Source organism: Alosa sapidissima, chromosome 8, assembly GCF_018492685.1.
Source record: "Alosa sapidissima isolate fAloSap1 chromosome 8, fAloSap1.pri, whole genome shotgun sequence".
NCBI classification, from domain to species: Eukaryota; Metazoa; Chordata; class Actinopteri; order Clupeiformes; family Clupeidae; genus Alosa; species Alosa sapidissima.
The window spans coordinates 5,112,651-5,129,562 of NC_055964.1; the positions used below are offsets into that span (position 1 = coordinate 5,112,651).

General features: G+C 43.9%; 1 protein-coding gene across 2 annotated transcripts; it reads left to right on the top strand.

Annotated features, from left to right (window-relative positions):
• The first annotated feature begins 1,272 nt into the window (after nucleotides 1-1,272).
• On the top strand, nucleotides 1,273-16,910 carry hs3st1l2 (heparan sulfate (glucosamine) 3-O-sulfotransferase 1-like 2). Of its 2 annotated transcripts, none has more exons than XM_042100976.1 (2): nucleotides 1,273-1,787; nucleotides 14,524-16,910. In XM_042100976.1, the coding sequence occupies exon 2, from the start codon at nucleotides 14,703-14,705 to the stop codon at nucleotides 15,672-15,674; it is 972 nt and encodes a 323-aa protein (XP_041956910.1). In that variant the 5' UTR covers nucleotides 1,273-1,787; nucleotides 14,524-14,702; the 3' UTR covers nucleotides 15,675-16,910. The 2 variants fall into 2 exon arrangements, with proteins under 2 accessions (XP_041956910.1, XP_041956911.1); XM_042100977.1 differs by lacking the exon at nucleotides 1,273-1,787 and adding an exon at nucleotides 2,467-2,979.
• Nucleotides 16,911-16,912: the final 2 nt, after the last annotated feature.

Below are 16,912 nucleotides of genomic sequence, written 5' to 3' on the forward strand. Positions count from 1 at the left end.
GAGGGAGCTGGCGAGAGGGATTTTATTTTAAATGTTGAAATTGTAGTGGGGGGGGGGGGCTTTCACCCATACACACACACAAACAACAAACACATTCACACTCTACACACTCTTATCCCTGTGTTTGCTCATTTGTATGAGACATATTTGCATGCTTGAAGCCCCCTATGGAGACTGAAGTGATGCTAGTCAAAGAGCCTCTATAATCTGATGAGTGCTGACATATGGAATGAATCTGAAGGAGCCTCCATTCCCTTTGGGTTTTTTAGATGCAAACGACCAAAGCGAACAAACACCCACTGTCTGAGGGGAGAGAACATGGCAACACAGGAGGTTGTGTGTCTGGATGCTAAAGAATCACTCCAGACAATAGTTATTATTCCAGAACACAGTGCTGGTGTGTGTGGATTTTATGTTTATGTGCCCTGAAAGTAGTGTATGGCAATATGTACAGGGCAATAACTTATTTATAAACATGCAGATAATAAATCCACAGCACACTCGCAAATCAACTTAAGTGGCTGATTCAAGTTCACAACAAGATTGGGAGAATATTCGAGGGTAAACTATTCTGCCCTGGAAAAAAAGACATACAAAATAAAATCCATATATTGCAGTTTACATAGTGTCTATACCACACTGCTTCAAAGACTTGAAAATGATTTAATCACAGAGCAAATAAGTAGGATTAGAGCAATGACGAACCCGTGGAGGCTAAACAATGAAGCAGAGGCTAGAAATATTTGAACTGTGCCTCTTTGTGTGCAGGCACTCTGTAAGTTATTTATGATTTGGGGATTTTCAGAGGCAAATACATTCAAAAAGCCCCAAGCTTCGCCACCCCCCAACACACAAATATACACACGCGTGCATACACATACTCTCTTTCTCTCTCTCTATCTCTCTCTCTCTCTCTCTCTCTCTCTCTCTCTCACACACACACACACACACACACACACACACACACACACACGACACACACACACGCACACACAAAGAAACTAATGCAATGAGGAGAAAATGTACAAAAAAGAGACATGCGGGCTAAGAGTTGCAGTGTACATGAACCATAAAAAATAAAAGAAAGGAATAAAAAAGCATAACAACAGAGGAAAAGGAATGGATAAGGAAATAGGAAAACAAGTGAGCAGGACAGGTTGGGAGGGGGAGTGTTAATGGGGGGTGGAATTTCCCAGAGGGGCTGTGTGTTTGTGCGATCTTACCCACTCACTCAGTCACTCATTCAGTCACTCACTTAGTCGCGCTCACAGACACACATGCACACGCACACGCACTTACACTCTCGGCACGGATCTGCTCTCCCGCTTCTCTCTCTTTCTCTCTCTCCCTTTCTTTGTCTCATCCACTTTCATTCACTCTCTCTCTCTCTCTCTCTCTCACACACACACACACACACACACATACTGTACACACACACACACACACAGACACACTTGCACCCACATGTTCCGACTTAACCTACTCGCTCACACACAATCACCTTCTCCTCTCTCTCTGCTTGCCTTTTTTCCCTACACTCATCGCTCGCTCTCTCTCACACACACAAATGCAGATTGACTTAGGCTTGCTAGGACTGCTCTTCAGAGAAAAAAAACACATTGTAGAAATAGAAAGAGTATGAAGAAGCAAGAAGAGGAAGAGAATAGGGACTGAAAGAATAGAAGAAGAAGGGAAAGAAGAAAAACAAGCTAATGAGAAGGACTTGATCCAAATCCACATCCTCAGAGGGCAACTTAGATGCTGAAGCGAAGTCCCTCACACCTCAGGTAAGTCTACAGATCTCTTTCTCTCACTCCCTATAAATCTTGTTAACACTTATTGACTTCTTAAGTTATGTTAACTCTCCATTAAAGCAACACAATACAATGTGGCACTTTTTGAAGTGCTTTTATGAGTTGTTTTGGTTTCATCTTCAAATTCAACAAAGTACTTTCACAGTAAGCTAAGGGGAAGAAGAGAACATGTGTGGAGGATAGAGTCCGAAAAAGTGTAAGAGAAAGAGTAGGAGGAAGAGAAACAGTAAGAGGAAGGGTAGAAAGTGCTTCAGAGAGAAAGTGGGTTACAGAGGGTTGCGATGACCACAGGACCGGCGCCAGGTCTTCTCGGAAATCAAAAGGGGAGGAGGGCAGAGATTGTCTGGTCACCGCTCCGGTGCTGAGCAGCTGAGTCAGTGGAAGAGAGAGTTAGAGTTACGGAAAGAATGAGAGAGATGGAGGACATGAGAATAACAGACAGGGACTGCAAATAGACAGAGATGTTGGGTTTGCCACCACACAGCAAATTGCAATATGTGCGTGTTTGTATGTCATCAGCAAGCATGTAAGGAGTTCTGTGTTCTATGGCTTTGGGATCAGCTTCTCAAACTCAAAACAAAGGGAATGTTTTTTTTCTTAATCCTTGAATATACTTTATATAGGCCTACGCAAAAGGCTTGAAAACACATGCACACACAGAGTCACACACATGCACGCATACACACACACACACACACACAAAGGTTCAACTAAACGTTCCGGGAGCATGAAGTCATGCTTTTGTAACCTTTGAATTGTGTGCAGAGTAGCGATATGGTCCAAGACTACGACCCACTCTGGTGTGCTCAGTGGAAATGAATTGATTTGCTGTCTGATTTGCTGACTCAAACACAAAACCACATGCTGCAGGGTTGGCACATCTGAAGATCTCTTTGGATGTCCCTATAAACCACTAACAGCATATTGTGACTGTATGACTTATGCTCTGCACACAACATCTACAGGCTACCATATGCACCTGTATGAGCTATGTACTGTATATAACTGCATGAGTTATGTACATTTTCTGTGAGTCACTAATATGGAAGGCTATATAGCTCTGGGATGAACAGTTTACAGACCCCCAGTCGTCCATCACTGGGCAGCCGTGACCGGATGGTGGGCCTTTGCTTGTCAAGCACCTGGGTGCGTTATGAGGACTAAGGTACATTATGGGGCATTAGGCACAGAGCCAGTGTGAATAATGCATGCCATTATTTATGAGCAAGTGCAAGTCCTCAGAGTGCAATGAGTCTGTATGTTACCAGTTACACAGCAAAAGAAAAACAGAGAGTGAGAGAGAGAGAAGGAGAGAAAGAAGAGGAGAGAGAGAGAAGAGGAGAGGCAGAGACAAAGAGAAAAGAGGCGGATGAAAAGAGGGAGATGGAGAAAGGGAGTGAGTGAGTATAGAGTATGGAGTAAGACGTAAAGAGAGAAACAGGGGAACAACAAACAAATGAGAAGAGAGTCGCAGCGTAGAGATGAATAACAAAGGCATTAGAGAGAGAATGGGAGGAGAGAAAGAGAGAGAATGAGATGAGGAGACAGAGACAGAGAGACGGAGTGAGCTGTTGTGAGCCACACAGCTACTGCTGCGAGACAGAACTCTGAAGCCTGTCTGAAATCACAGCTGGATCTCCACAGTGACTCTGGGCTAGCTCAGTGAAAGTACCCACACAAGCGCCGCAGAATAATAACGACCTCAACCAAAACCAAGACTCCGGAGGGGGGTCTGCATGCATCCAAAAATAACCACTGGATGCTCCGAAATTAATGTTTTATTGTAGAAACCAAGGTTATGCTATAACGCTTCATCACTCAAAGCTCCACACACACACACACACACAAATGTAAATCTGCTTATACTTTACTTTCTTTAAAAAGTATTTGTTGTTGTGTGAGTGTGTTTTGTTTAATATAATATAGCAAGCTATATATGATTCCAAAGGATTCATTATATTACAACATTAAACTAGTAGCCATTAGGAGGCTTTGATGTGACAGTATCCTGCCACAGTTTTATAGTCCTGCTATGTGCATCATTGCGTATTGCGCATGATCACTGTGCATTATGCAGTCATCATAAAGATCAGTGCTATAGAGATATGTTGACTTCCTCTTGTTTTATTATGTATTTCTCTACTTAAATGAATAGAGTGAGGCACTAACAACAGGTCATCAGCTCGGTTCCCAGGGGAAAATGTTTTATCTGCAATGTAAGTTGTTCTAGATGAAAGCATCTGCTAAATGAATGAATGTAAATGTATTTAGTGGTCATTGGCAAAACCGCCACTCTGCTACAGAAAACTACTGAAGTTGTTTACTTGGTCACATGAATCTGGCTCCCTCAGCAGTCATCATGTGCAGTCAATCAGACCAGTCACCAAAGCAGATAGCCAACACTTATTGACTTTCTTTTCTTGAAGGTGCAGGCGTCAAGCTAGATTCTGTGGAAAAATACAGGGAGTGGTTGCTGCACAGATGATTACAGAACCAACATGTGAGAAGTTACTGTGAATTGGTTAGAGAGGAAGCTGACAGCTAAGGTTAGATAGACTCACGTGCCTGGGAAAGGATTAGTTTGTATGCCTTAATGATATTGGCTCACAGACGAGCACACGGACAGACACATGGATGCGTAGTTGCTCTAACTAGATGGTGTAATAGCACTTTCTAATCTGCTTGGAGTTCGCTCATGTGACATTGTTGCCAGTTCTGGTTCTGGCCCACAGCTGGTCCTGATGTTCTCATCACTCAGCCTCCCACTCTCCCACGTCAACCAAGAAGGAACGCCGTCTATCTGATGTGTCCAAAACATTTTGTTGTACTAAACACTATAAACTAATAAGAAAAGATACAGTAGAAACAATAGGCTAAGGTGAGTAGAATAGAATTGAATGTACTTTGAACTTCATCCGCTGACCTTCACTCAAGGAGAGCGTCTGCTGTGGTTAGATAAATCCATTCATGTGTTTGCGAGGCTAATTGTCTTGTAATGGTCTAACAGCACGAGGTTGGAGGAGGCCATTTAAGCAGTCCTAACAAAGCCCTTGTTCAGTCACTTTGGCCCGAGAGGGCCTCAATGGTTCCTCCATTCTCTCTGCCGTTAATGACGACTCAGATGACCATAGGCTTCCCCTGCACAGCGATGCGGCGGCGTCACAGAGGCTCAGAGGTCACTATGCAGGCTGCGTGTAAATGGCCATGCTGAGATATGGCAAGGCTATGGCCGGGAGAATGTGTGTGAGGATGTGTGTGAGGATGCATGTGAGGATGTGTGTGGGGATGTGTGTGAGGATGTATGTGAGGATGTGTGTGAGGATGTGTGTGAGGATGTGTGTGTGTGTGTGAGTATGTGTGAGGATGTGTGTGAGGATGTGTGTGAGGATGTGTGTGAGGATGTATGTGAGGATGTGTGTGAGGATGTGTGTGAGGATGTGTGTGAGGATGTGTGTGTGTGTGTGAGTATGTGTGTGAGGATGTGTGTGAGGATGTGTGAGATGGTGTGTGTGAGGATGTGTGAGAGGATGTGTGAGATGGCACATCCAGGATGCTGTTAATGACGACTCAGATGACCATAGGCTTCCCCTGCACAGCGATGCGGCGGCATCACAGAGGCTCAGAGGTCACTATGCAGGCTGCGTGTAAATGGCCATGCTGAGAGAGTCTGGTGATAAAGTTTCGTTTCGTGGCAAGGCTATGGCTGGGAGAATGTGTGTGAGGATGTATGTGAGGATGTGTGTGGGGATGTGTGTGAGGATGTATGTGAGGATGTGTGTGAGGATGTGTGTAAGGATGTGTGTGTGTGTGAGGATGTGTGTGAGGATGTGTGTGAGGATGTGTGTGTGTGCGTGAGTATGTGTGTGAGGATGTGTGTGGGGATGTGTGTGAGGATGTGTGAGATGGTGTGTGTGAGGATGTGTGTGAGGATGTGTGTGGGGATGTGTGTGAGGATGTGTGAGATGGTGTGTGTGAGGATGTGTGTGAGGATGTGTGAGAGGATGTGTGAGATGGCACATCCAGGATGCTTGTTCAATCAGAGCGGAGTACAGCAGATATTTTTCACAGAACTGTTGAGGATGAGTGAACAGTGATGATAAAAACAGGTAGTCTGTGTGTTTGTGTGTGTGTGTGTGTGTGTGTGTGTGTGTGTGTGTGTGTGTGTGTGTGTGTGTGTGTGTGTTTGTGTGTTTGTGTGTACATATATTCATGCAAGTAAATAAAAATAGACTCTCATCCTATTATAATCTCTCTCTTTCTTTCGTTCGCAAGCACACTGTTAAGGGAAAAAGAGGTTTGTACACTCAACATTGAATGGGGAAAGCGAACACACACCGATAGTTGATATCTTCTTGAGGTGTTGGTCATGGGATACATAATTTGATGAACACTACAACATAACATAACATAATTTGATCGACACCACAAATTCACATAAATCATATTAGTCAAAGCAACAATGTGACTTTACTGGGTCATGTTGAGTTAACTAATCATTTCTTTACCGTGAGACACCGACAGAGACATCCGTGCCTTCTTGTGAGAAAAATGCCTCTCTTTAAAACCCGTCCACTCACGTCCAAAGCATATTACCCAAAACCTTGTGATGTTCTTGAGATGTACAAAACTGCACAACACACCAGTCAGAAGAGATGTCTCCTGTAGATTGTGTCCTAGTTGTTTTTTCCCCGCTAGTGTTTCTCCACAGGCGAGATGCACTGTCTTACCATTCAGAGCAGCCAAGAAATAAGGCTAAATGAAAGAAAAGCGTGGGGAACAGAAGTGTTTCTGCAGCACTGCTGAGGAACAACCCAAACTAACAGCACAGAGCAGTGCACAATGGCACACACCTGCTGCTCTGGGAATGGTTCCATGCAGCAGGCAGATCGTGGAGAACAGACTTCTTGCACTAATTGGAACCTCAGGAACGAGTGTCAACTGGCTCCACACCCTCAAAACATTTCCCACTCTCTACACTACAACTCCTTCTACTGCATTATACTAGAAAAATAAGGTTCTCTGCACATTTTAATGTGCCCATTTGCAGGTTTTCCCCCCCAACAAGTCTATTTAGATTTCCATTTGTTGAGTAAAAGTGGGTATCAGATTGTAACACTGTAACTACCAATATAATAATAATAATAATAATAATACATTTTATTTGTTACATAGCGCCTTTCAAAGCACCCAAGGCCGCTTCAAACACTATAAGACAAAAGATGCCGGACGGAGCAACGTAGTCGCCAGCGTTCCCGCGACATCAAGACAAACAAATAAATTTACATAATAACAATTGACGCACAAGACAAAAGATGCCAGATGGAGCGGCGCAATCGCCAGCGTACCCGAGACACTTAACGGTAGACATACAAGACAGACAACAAACAAAAATGAACAAGTAATAAAATAAATAAATAAGAAATGAAAATAAAGAAAAGTCTGTGTTAACTTAGTCCAGCTCAATCCAATGGCAATGATATATGGCGTACAGCTGTGTCTTCATATGATAATATCATAATATGAACAGGGTCATCACTTTTGAATAGTACTGCGAAACATTGTACTTACACAAGGTCCACCCTAAATCTAACATGAAACTTGGTTTTAGTTTTATTTAATTGTGCACTTAAGCACTGGTGCTTTTGGTTACCCAGCATCACTTAGAGCACCCTTAACTTTTGTTTGTTATATTGTGCATATCAGGGAAAATCTTCTGAAGATTATAAAATACAGTGTAGATGAAATGTTCACCTTATGTAATCAGCGAACATGACAGAAAGCTTATGTCACCTTTGCAATTCTTTACAGAGGCAATGTAAATGGCGAATAACAGAGTCTGGCTGTTGCCATCATTTGCCACTATAGCCGTCATTTGGCTGTAATAAGGGGCCAACTGTGGCGTCATCTGCACGGTCGTGGCACAGGGAGAGCAGTTAATGTGCTCACTCACAAAGGCGCCTTTTCCCGCCATCCTTCCTGAACCCTCTCCCCCAGGAAGCACCACCTCACCTGAGCTTCTCTAATGAATGGTTGCCATAGCGAGGGAGCGAGCAGGTTCCAGCAGCCGTCTGGTGCATGGCTAAGCTGGCTACAGTGTTCCACAAGCCATGATCTGTAATTCTGTTTAGCAGGTTTGCTGTTAGTTGATTGCTACTCTGATTGTGTCCTCTATTCCTGCGTTTAGTTTTTTTTTTAATATGAATAATTTCCATTTTGTTCTTTTATTTCAAATATTTTCTTTCCATAGCCCTTGTCTCTGTTTGAAACGTTGTGTGTGCTGGTTTTTCTATGCACCTGGTGATGCCAGAGTTCACTCTCTGGGCCACAGCTGAGTAGCACTCAGTAGCCTTATCAGTACAAGTGAGTGTGCCGTGTGACTGCTTTGCTTACTCGTCACATTTCTCATGTCAACTTTAGAGTTTCAATAGCAAGTTAGCCTTACTGTTACTGGCTTAGAATATGATTGTGTGTGTGTGTGTGTGTGTGTGTGTGTCAGTGGCACTGACCATGGGGCTCTGACAGGGCATCTGCCACTTTAGCCCCATTCCAAACACCCCCTCAAGGCAACAGATTACCACCATAATACACACTGGACCTGCTTCCCGCACAGGGACCCACACGTCAACTCTTCTTTTGACGACACAAACAAACTGATTGAACACACTCAAGGACTACATTCTGACCCCTGGAGAAATGACTGGGCTGGAACTGGGCTATCCAGAGGGTTGGGATTGCGTCAGCACAGTTAGAGCAGCTATTAGGGTTTCAAACAATTTCACTTCCCTGATATTTAGATTTAAAAACCCTCATACATCTTCAAAACCTTTCTCTCTCTCTGTCTTTCTGTCTCTCTCCCTCCCTCTCTCTCTCTCTCTCTCTCTCTCACACACACACACACACACACACACACACACACACACAAACAAACAAACATACAAACACAAAAAAACCCATACACACACACACACACAAATTACAACTTGCATCGGCAGCCGGATGAAAAGCACTGGGAAACAGCAAATGATGCGCTTGCCCAGTCAGAGCAGAGCCCTCTGGTCTGGCACGAAGTCTGACCATGCCAACCAGGGCCAAACAGACGGCTGGTTCAGTGGGTACCACACGGCGGGCACCCGCATGCTCTCACCTCGCCTAATCAAAATGGCACAGATCGCAAAAACTCAGACAACACCAGACACACGAGACATTTGCACAGGTTGTGACTGGAGCCACGGAGCCAAGATGGACACACACACACACACACATACACCCCCCCCCCCCCCCAAAAAAAAAATTAAAAACACTGAAGGCTAAACCCCCACAGTCCCCTACACACCATATACACCAGCGTTCATTATGAATACCAGCAACATGCTGCTCAAAGAGCACTCTGAGTGGCTGATATGATTGACCTAGATCTTAGTGTGTGTGTGTGTGTGTGTGTGTGTGTGTGTCGCTGTGTCTGGGAGAGAGAGAGAAATGGCAAGAGAGAGAGAGAGAGGAAGAGATGGAAGAGAAGTGAGAGGAGGAGGGGAGATGAGGAATGAGCTCTCTGAAGAGTGAGGGACGACGCAAGGGTGTTTTGCAGGGGTCGGAGGGTTTGGGGGGTTGGGGGGTTGGTGGATGCGAGTGAGCTTTATAAAGAGTCTAATTTGAAACCCAGTTGGATGTGCATGTGCATGAGAACCATGCTGGTCTACTGAAGGTCACTGTCTGTACAGAAGCCTTAGCGGCTCTCCTCAGCACCTCTTATCTACACAAGGCTTCACAAGATTCTCTCTCTCTCTCTCTCTCTCTCTCTCTCTCTTTGCATTCTTTCCCCAGCACACTGCTCCCTCCCCAGTTCCCACATCTCTCTCACTTCCCCACACATAATCCCCCTCGTTCATTTTCCATTTTTCTAAAGGAGGAGGGATTACCGGAGCGGTGCCAGGGTAACTCAGAGGAACTCGCCCCTCCCCCACTCTCCTCCTTCCCCGTTTTTACACATTTTAGAGCTTTCTGCGTGCATCAATTGAGATTCAGACTCGCTCCAGACTCACACCTTACCTGGTCAGACTCGCACCTTACTTGGATGGTATCCTAGACTATACAGATGCTCAGATTACAGACAAATTATCTATTGACACAAATGTATGGTTAGGTTAGGGGGATGACACAAATGTATGGTTAGGGTTACAGGTTGGGTTTGGTTGAGCTTCTGTTCAGTCATTTGAAAAAAGAAGAAGAATTTTAACAAACCATCTGTCTGTGTAGGTGGACTGTCCAAGTGTTACTCTTCACCTCTATCAGCTGCTGACCGTCCATTTTCCACCCACTGCTGTGGAGATTGTAGGTGTTGAAGTTGTTGTTGTCTTGGTTCTGGTTTGGTTCTGGTTCGAGTCCAGCATAACTGGGCCATGTGGTGGCATGACCTGGGCCAGATTGCACACCCACAGAGTAATTGAGTAATTGGGATGCTGCTTTATTAAACGGATAGACGTGTTGGTCTTTTTCCTTGGATGTGCAGTTCTTTTATTTCAATTTGATGGAAGATTTTAAGTAAGGTTGACTTAGATTAGCCCCCTATCCCACAAATGCACACACACACACACACACACACACACACACACGCACACACACACACACACACACATATACACACACACACACACACACACAGAGACACACACACACACACACATACACAAAACACAGTTTTGTTGCGCTGGCTTCAACAAGAACTCAGAGTCTGATCCCATCCAGACCTGTGCTTAGTGGGCATTTACAGCCTAAGAGGGCATTTCTCCCGGCCTCTGGTTTATTTAGCCAATGTACATTGTTGACTCTGAAGATGATACTATGTCAGTGAAACCTACCTTTATTAAAAAACGTACATTATTCATGACCTCCAGCGACCCATCTTCTGCTGTTCCACAAAGGACATTTATATTTATTTGCATTCCTTATCACAACGGTGCTGTGTCTTCATTGCTCAGTTTTGTCTATTGCAATCATGTTTGAAAGCACAACCAGTGCAGATATGCACGCGTGAACATCATGGGAATTATACAGTTTTTCTCAGTCGCTTTGGTGCTTTTCTCAGATCACTATTAACATTTGCACAGCAGTTAGTGCATTTCTCGAAACAGTTAGTGCAAACTGCAAAACCTAGTGGATAACCTGCAAAAGCACGTCACTTGCTCAAAATGTATAGTCCATTCCTCAAAAGCAAGTATTCATGTCAATGAAACTGTCAGTGTCATCAAAAAGAGAAGTCTTGACACCATCGTTTATGAACAAGATAGTCAAATGGCTTTGTCATGTTTTCATTATGACAGTTTATTCTCTCAGTGTTTTCCCATGCAAAAAAAGGTCAGAACTCAGTGACACTACCTGAACATGCTCAAGACAGCACTATACACTACTTGTACAGTGAAACTACAGTAAAGTTACACATTGCTGTACTTAGGGGAATAAGTGAGTACAAGACACTAAATATGTACATTTCACTATATGCTCTTTGCAATTCTACAGCATTGTGACAGAATTTGATAACTAGTTCAACAATTTTGTATGTAATGACTCAAGCAATGAAATGAAGACTATTAGTTTAATTGAGAATGACTATTCAGCATCCATAAGTATAGTTCATTTTGACTGACATGACATAAGCAAATGCTAATGTTATAAAACAGCAGAGAATTGTATGAAAGCAACTGATACATGTCCAAAAGCATTTGCAATTTGTTCAGAGGAAGGAGAAATTGCTACTATGATATGCACAAATGACTAAATGTTGTGGAGGTTGAACTAATAGTTATGAGAATTTTCATTCTGATCTGAGAAAAGCACCAAAGCAACTGAGAAAAATTGTAACACAGTCCAACAAGCCAGCTTTTTTAATGAGACATCAGGGCATTGTCCTCACAATAATTCACACTGATCTAACATCATGCAGTGATACCATTAAAAAAAACTAAACAAAAACAAAAAGACAAAAGTAGGAATATCAGTCAGAATATCAGTCAAAAACATCTTCCTGCTCTGTGTGCTTGACACTTGGAACCATATGTAAATCTGCTGGGTTGTGGTGCTATTCTAGGGAGAGCTGCAGTTCAGACAGAGATGTTTCACTGCTTATCCTCTCCCTGCTCAAAACAAACAACAGAAACAAAGACAAAGTTAGTCTCTCTCTCTCTCTGTGTGTGTGTGTGTGTGTGATTACTAGCTAGGTCAATCTTGAAATGCTGTAATAGTATCTCTCTCTCTCTTTCTCTCTCTTTTGCTACCCACACACACACATTCTGTTTTTCTTATTGAAGTCATTGGAGGTTTGTTAAGTTATGTGAGAGCCTTTGTAAAATGTGCTATACTGAAGTCTGCCTTAGTAAACTGAAAGCTACATCACTGTGTAGATACAGATGGAAAAGTGGAGTTATTCAGTCATGTAAGCCTCATTAACCAGGACAAAGTCATTTAAGCTTCCATCTGTCCATTGTGCTGAATGGCCTATCATTCACCTTCCAGCTATTAAGAACAATGATTACGTCCAAGAACTATAACTGTAAAGACAACTGAAACCATAGGTGTGAGTTTGACAGCATATTTTGCCAACAGTGCATCCACACTCTGGCCAGAGCCATTTGTTACCCAGTTATTCCAATGGAGTTTGGAGTCTTTGTATAAGAACTGTGTTAAATGTTTTGAAAAGGATCATGTGAAACATGTAATGAGTTAAACCAATGAAAATGTGTTAAATCATTTGCAAGAGATGACTTCTGCTGTGCTAAGAAGGTGAAGCTCAAGATCAAGTGGATCCCAGTTTCATTAAGTGCATCAAAGCAATCGAGAAAAACTGTAATAAAAGATAGATAGATCAGAATTTAACACTGGTTGCATGTGATTGGTTTATTCAATTTCACTTCATCCTTGACGTAGTATCTGTCCACTACCTATATCGCCGCCGAACTCGGCCCTATAACTACCGGTATATGACTGTCCCAATGACCAACAATAAGGAAAGTCTCTCTCATGTCCACTACTAATGTTTCTAAAATCCGATGGATTCTGGCTCGTTGTTTATATCTTACCATTGTACATTGTTGGCGGTGTGGACAAGCCGAGTTTTGATCAAATTTGATTTATATGATGAAGAATTTTTTCAGAAAAATTCCCCAAAGTTTAACTTATCATTTGTCAGGGTTTTGAAAAGGCCTATATAAACACCATGTAAACTAAGACCTGTATATAGGAGGCCTACTCACTTAGGTTGATGATTTTTAAGTCAATTCATTCTGCCCTTACCAATGAATACAGCCCTACTTTTCTACCAATTCACACAAGGATGAGAACACATTTCCTTGTACATGATGCCCCCGTAGAACAAACATTTATATGATACAGCATGTCTGCCAACACTAGCATTCCACTAGCCCACATTTTAGCTGAATGAACAGTGGCAGACAGGGCCAGATACACGTTTGCAGTGCAGGAGAAACACGTAGATGACATGACACCATAATTATGTCTGTCAGACATGGTTCAGGTTAGACAGGTAGGGTCTCGCGCCAAATACTCAAGGCCGTGCGGGTGCGTTAGTTTTAGGCAACGTAGTAGTCAGTCATGGAAGAAAACTCGCACACCATTGTTTGCCGTTGAAAAATAAATAAACTAAGTGTTTAATCCATCAACCAATGTGCTACCAAGTGAGGTGACATATATGTCAGATATGGAAAAAAACATAGAGAGACATTAGGCAGACCTCATGCATAGTCGTAATGGGGACGTTTATGATGCATGAAGATAATGATGATGATGACAATGCTTCTGCTGCTGAGGCACCACGCAGAGAGACGAGGGGGTGTTGGTGGGGGGTGGGTGGTAGGTTAAGACTGAGATGGATTGACTGTGTACAGAGAGATGGAGGGGCAAAAGATGCAGCAAACAGGGGGGTGGGGGGTGGAGGGAGAGAATGACAATGATATGTAGACAGGTATACAGGTGCAATGAACTTTTCAATGATGTTATAATTTTTTTGAGATGCATAGATAGATAGATAAATAGATAGAGAAAGGCAGAGAGAGAGCAAGATGGGAGAGAGAGGGGGAACAGGAGAATTGAGAGGAAATCATGTGAGTGAGAAAGCCAAGGGATTTGACTCCTTTTTCCCAGAGGCACAATTACTATGAACACACTCCTAGACAGTGGAGTTAGATGTGACCTTGGTAAATGAGCACAGGTAAACAAATACGTGTGACAAAGTAGGGAGGTGTGAGTACAATAACAAGAGTAACAGCAGCAGTACAGAGGAGACAGAGGTAGAAAGAGGGAGAGAGAAAGAGAGAAAGAGAGAGAGAGAGAGAGAGAGAGAGAGAGAGAGAGAGAGAGAGAGAGAGAGAGAGAGAGAGAGAGAGCAGGTCTTATTGCACTGAAATTGAAGAACACAATTTCCAGTAACCGTTTTGAAATCATGTTTTCTGTTTCATATGAAAGAATGAATGAATTAAATATAAAGTTTGAAAAGTAATTCATGAGCAGTTATCTTCATTTTCTGATATGACATTCACTAAATTATTTCCAGGATCCACAGTAGGCTAACCAACTACTCCACAGAGTCCAAATGTGTCCTGCTTCCATTTTCACTTTTGGTTATAAACACACAAAATGAGTATATGTTTTTGTAAACTCCATAATGACACATTTTGCTATTGTATTCCATCTCCTTTCACAGATAACATCCTTCGGGAGCGGTGACAACCAAAAGGTGTTAGCCTGTGTGTGTGTGTGTGTGTGTGTGTGTACGTGTGCCTGCCCCACCTATCGTGCTTGAGTGTGAGTGTGTCCACCTTTCCTGGCCTGACTGAGTGTATTTTGTGTGTGAGAGAGAGAGAGAGAGAGAGAGATAGCGCCATGCTGTGGACTGTGCTGTTCGCCCTCCTGCTGCTGCTGATCCTGCAGGCTCAACTGTGTGTGTGTCTGCGTGAGCTCCGTGCCTCCACCGCCTCTGCCCTGGCACTACCGCCACCTCCACCGCCATCCTCCCAGGCCACCACCACCGCAACCAATGGCACCGCCCAGCGCCTCCCGGGAGCCATCATCATCGGCGTGCGCAAAGGGGGCACGCGCGCCCTGCTGGAGATGCTTAACCTCCACCCAGATGTGGAGGTGGCCAAGGCCGAGGTGCACTACTTCAACCTGGACGAGAACTACCGGCGGGGGCTGGACTGGTACCGTGCTCAGATGCCCTTTACCTTGCCGGGCCAGCTGACAGTGGAGAAGACCCCCGGCTACTTTGCGGCACCACTGGCGCCGGAGCGCGCCTGTCAGATGAACCCGGCGGTGCGGCTGCTACTGATCGTGCGAGACCCAGCCGAGCGGCTCGTCTCTGACTACACGCAGGTGCTGCACAACCGTCTGCAGCGCCACAAGCCCTACCAGCCCCTGGAGGAGCTGTTGCTCCTAGACAACGACATCAATGGCGGCGGCAACGACAGGCACACCAGGCGCATCGACCCCGGCTACAAGGCCCTCCAACGGAGCCTCTACCATGTCCACTTCCAGCGCTGGCTGGAGCACTTCCCACGCGAGCAGATCCATGTGGTGGATGGCGAGGCGCTGGTCCGAGATCCGTACCCAGAACTGCGCAAGGCCGAGCTCTTCCTGGAGCTGCCACCGCGCATCAGGCCGTCCAACTTCTACTTCAACGCCACCAAGGGCTTCTACTGCCTGGTCTCCGCCGGGCACGACAAGTGCCTGGACGAGTCCAAAGGGCGGCCGCATGCACCGCTCAGCCAGAGAGCGTTCCGTAAGCTATGCCGCTTCCTGCGGGAGCCCAACAACCGCTTCTTTGACCTGGTAGGTCGGACTTTTCGCTGGTGCTGATAGTTCTAGCAAAGTCAAATGGACCTATAAGTGTATTTACTGTATGTACTAGAGATGCAGCAACACCTGTCTCTGGAAAACAGTTTCTAATACCACTTGTAAATCAATGGCCAGGGTCGGGCCAAGGTTATTTGACCCATGTCCAACTCATCTTTGCCAGTTCATGGCAGGTTGTGGCAATTCAGAGAGGACCTGGGTCACAACCCAGGAAAGGAACAACAATTAGCAATACAATAGCAAAACAACAGCAAGGTTGTTAGCAAACCAGGTGGAGCCAGTCACACTGAAACGGACTCTGGTTGGACAGGGGGCTTTTAAAAAGAAAATCAACCATGGTTGAACTCTGGTCGACACCTTGGTAGGAAACATTCCTGACTACTGTGGTTTATGTGTGGGTGAGGGAGTCCATGTCCTGATCACTGGAGAATCTCGGAAAGTGTGCACAATGGAATAGATGGGCCAACAAGGGGACCACCAATGCAACTGCTGAAAAATGACACAGCATGTTTCAGTAATCACTCTGAGAAGAGGACAGCAACATAATAGACATGCAATATCTATAAACATTAGAGTAAACATTTTGTTTACTTTATCTACAGTCTTGTTAGTTTGTGTCTGAGTCTGTGGCTAGAAACATAAGCGGTCAGTACTATAACACATCTAGGCCGAAGAGTAGCCTAATAGCTCTATTGACTACTACAACTGATGTTGGGGACAGTACAATCCAATTTGAAACTCTAGACCATCACTCACATTGCAATAGCAATTAGTTCCAGCTCCCCAAGTGCCCATAATGTTTGGAACTCATCAACTGAGAGCTGTACTATTTTTGTCTGTATGCTATATTATAGGTTTAGTTCCATGTGTAAATATCTTCCAGGCTCAGAACTGATGAGCCTAAATGATCGCACCTGAGGAAACATGTCTCTCTTCAGAAAGGCTTTGGAGGAATGTTCATTTTCTATTTAATACCATGACATGTAGTTTATATAAATTACAGGTGTTTGTTACTGTAGGTATTTGGATCTATGTATTTAAGTTGCCTAATGTTTAAAGTATGTGTGTCACTTTCACTGCATTGCCACTGCGATTTTTTCTTTTTACATTTATTTTTTCTGAATACAACTGCTATCTTAAATTATTTTTGCAATTAATTATTTTGAAATATATGAATTGCATTTCAGTGCACAGCAGTTTTATTTATTATTATTTCTATTTCAGTGAATAAATGCAGAAGT

Coding starts and splice junctions, on each gene's coding strand:
- hs3st1l2 (XM_042100976.1), top strand. CDS start 14,703: ATGCTGTGGACTGTGCTGTTCGCCCTCCTGCTGCTGCTGATCCTGCAG.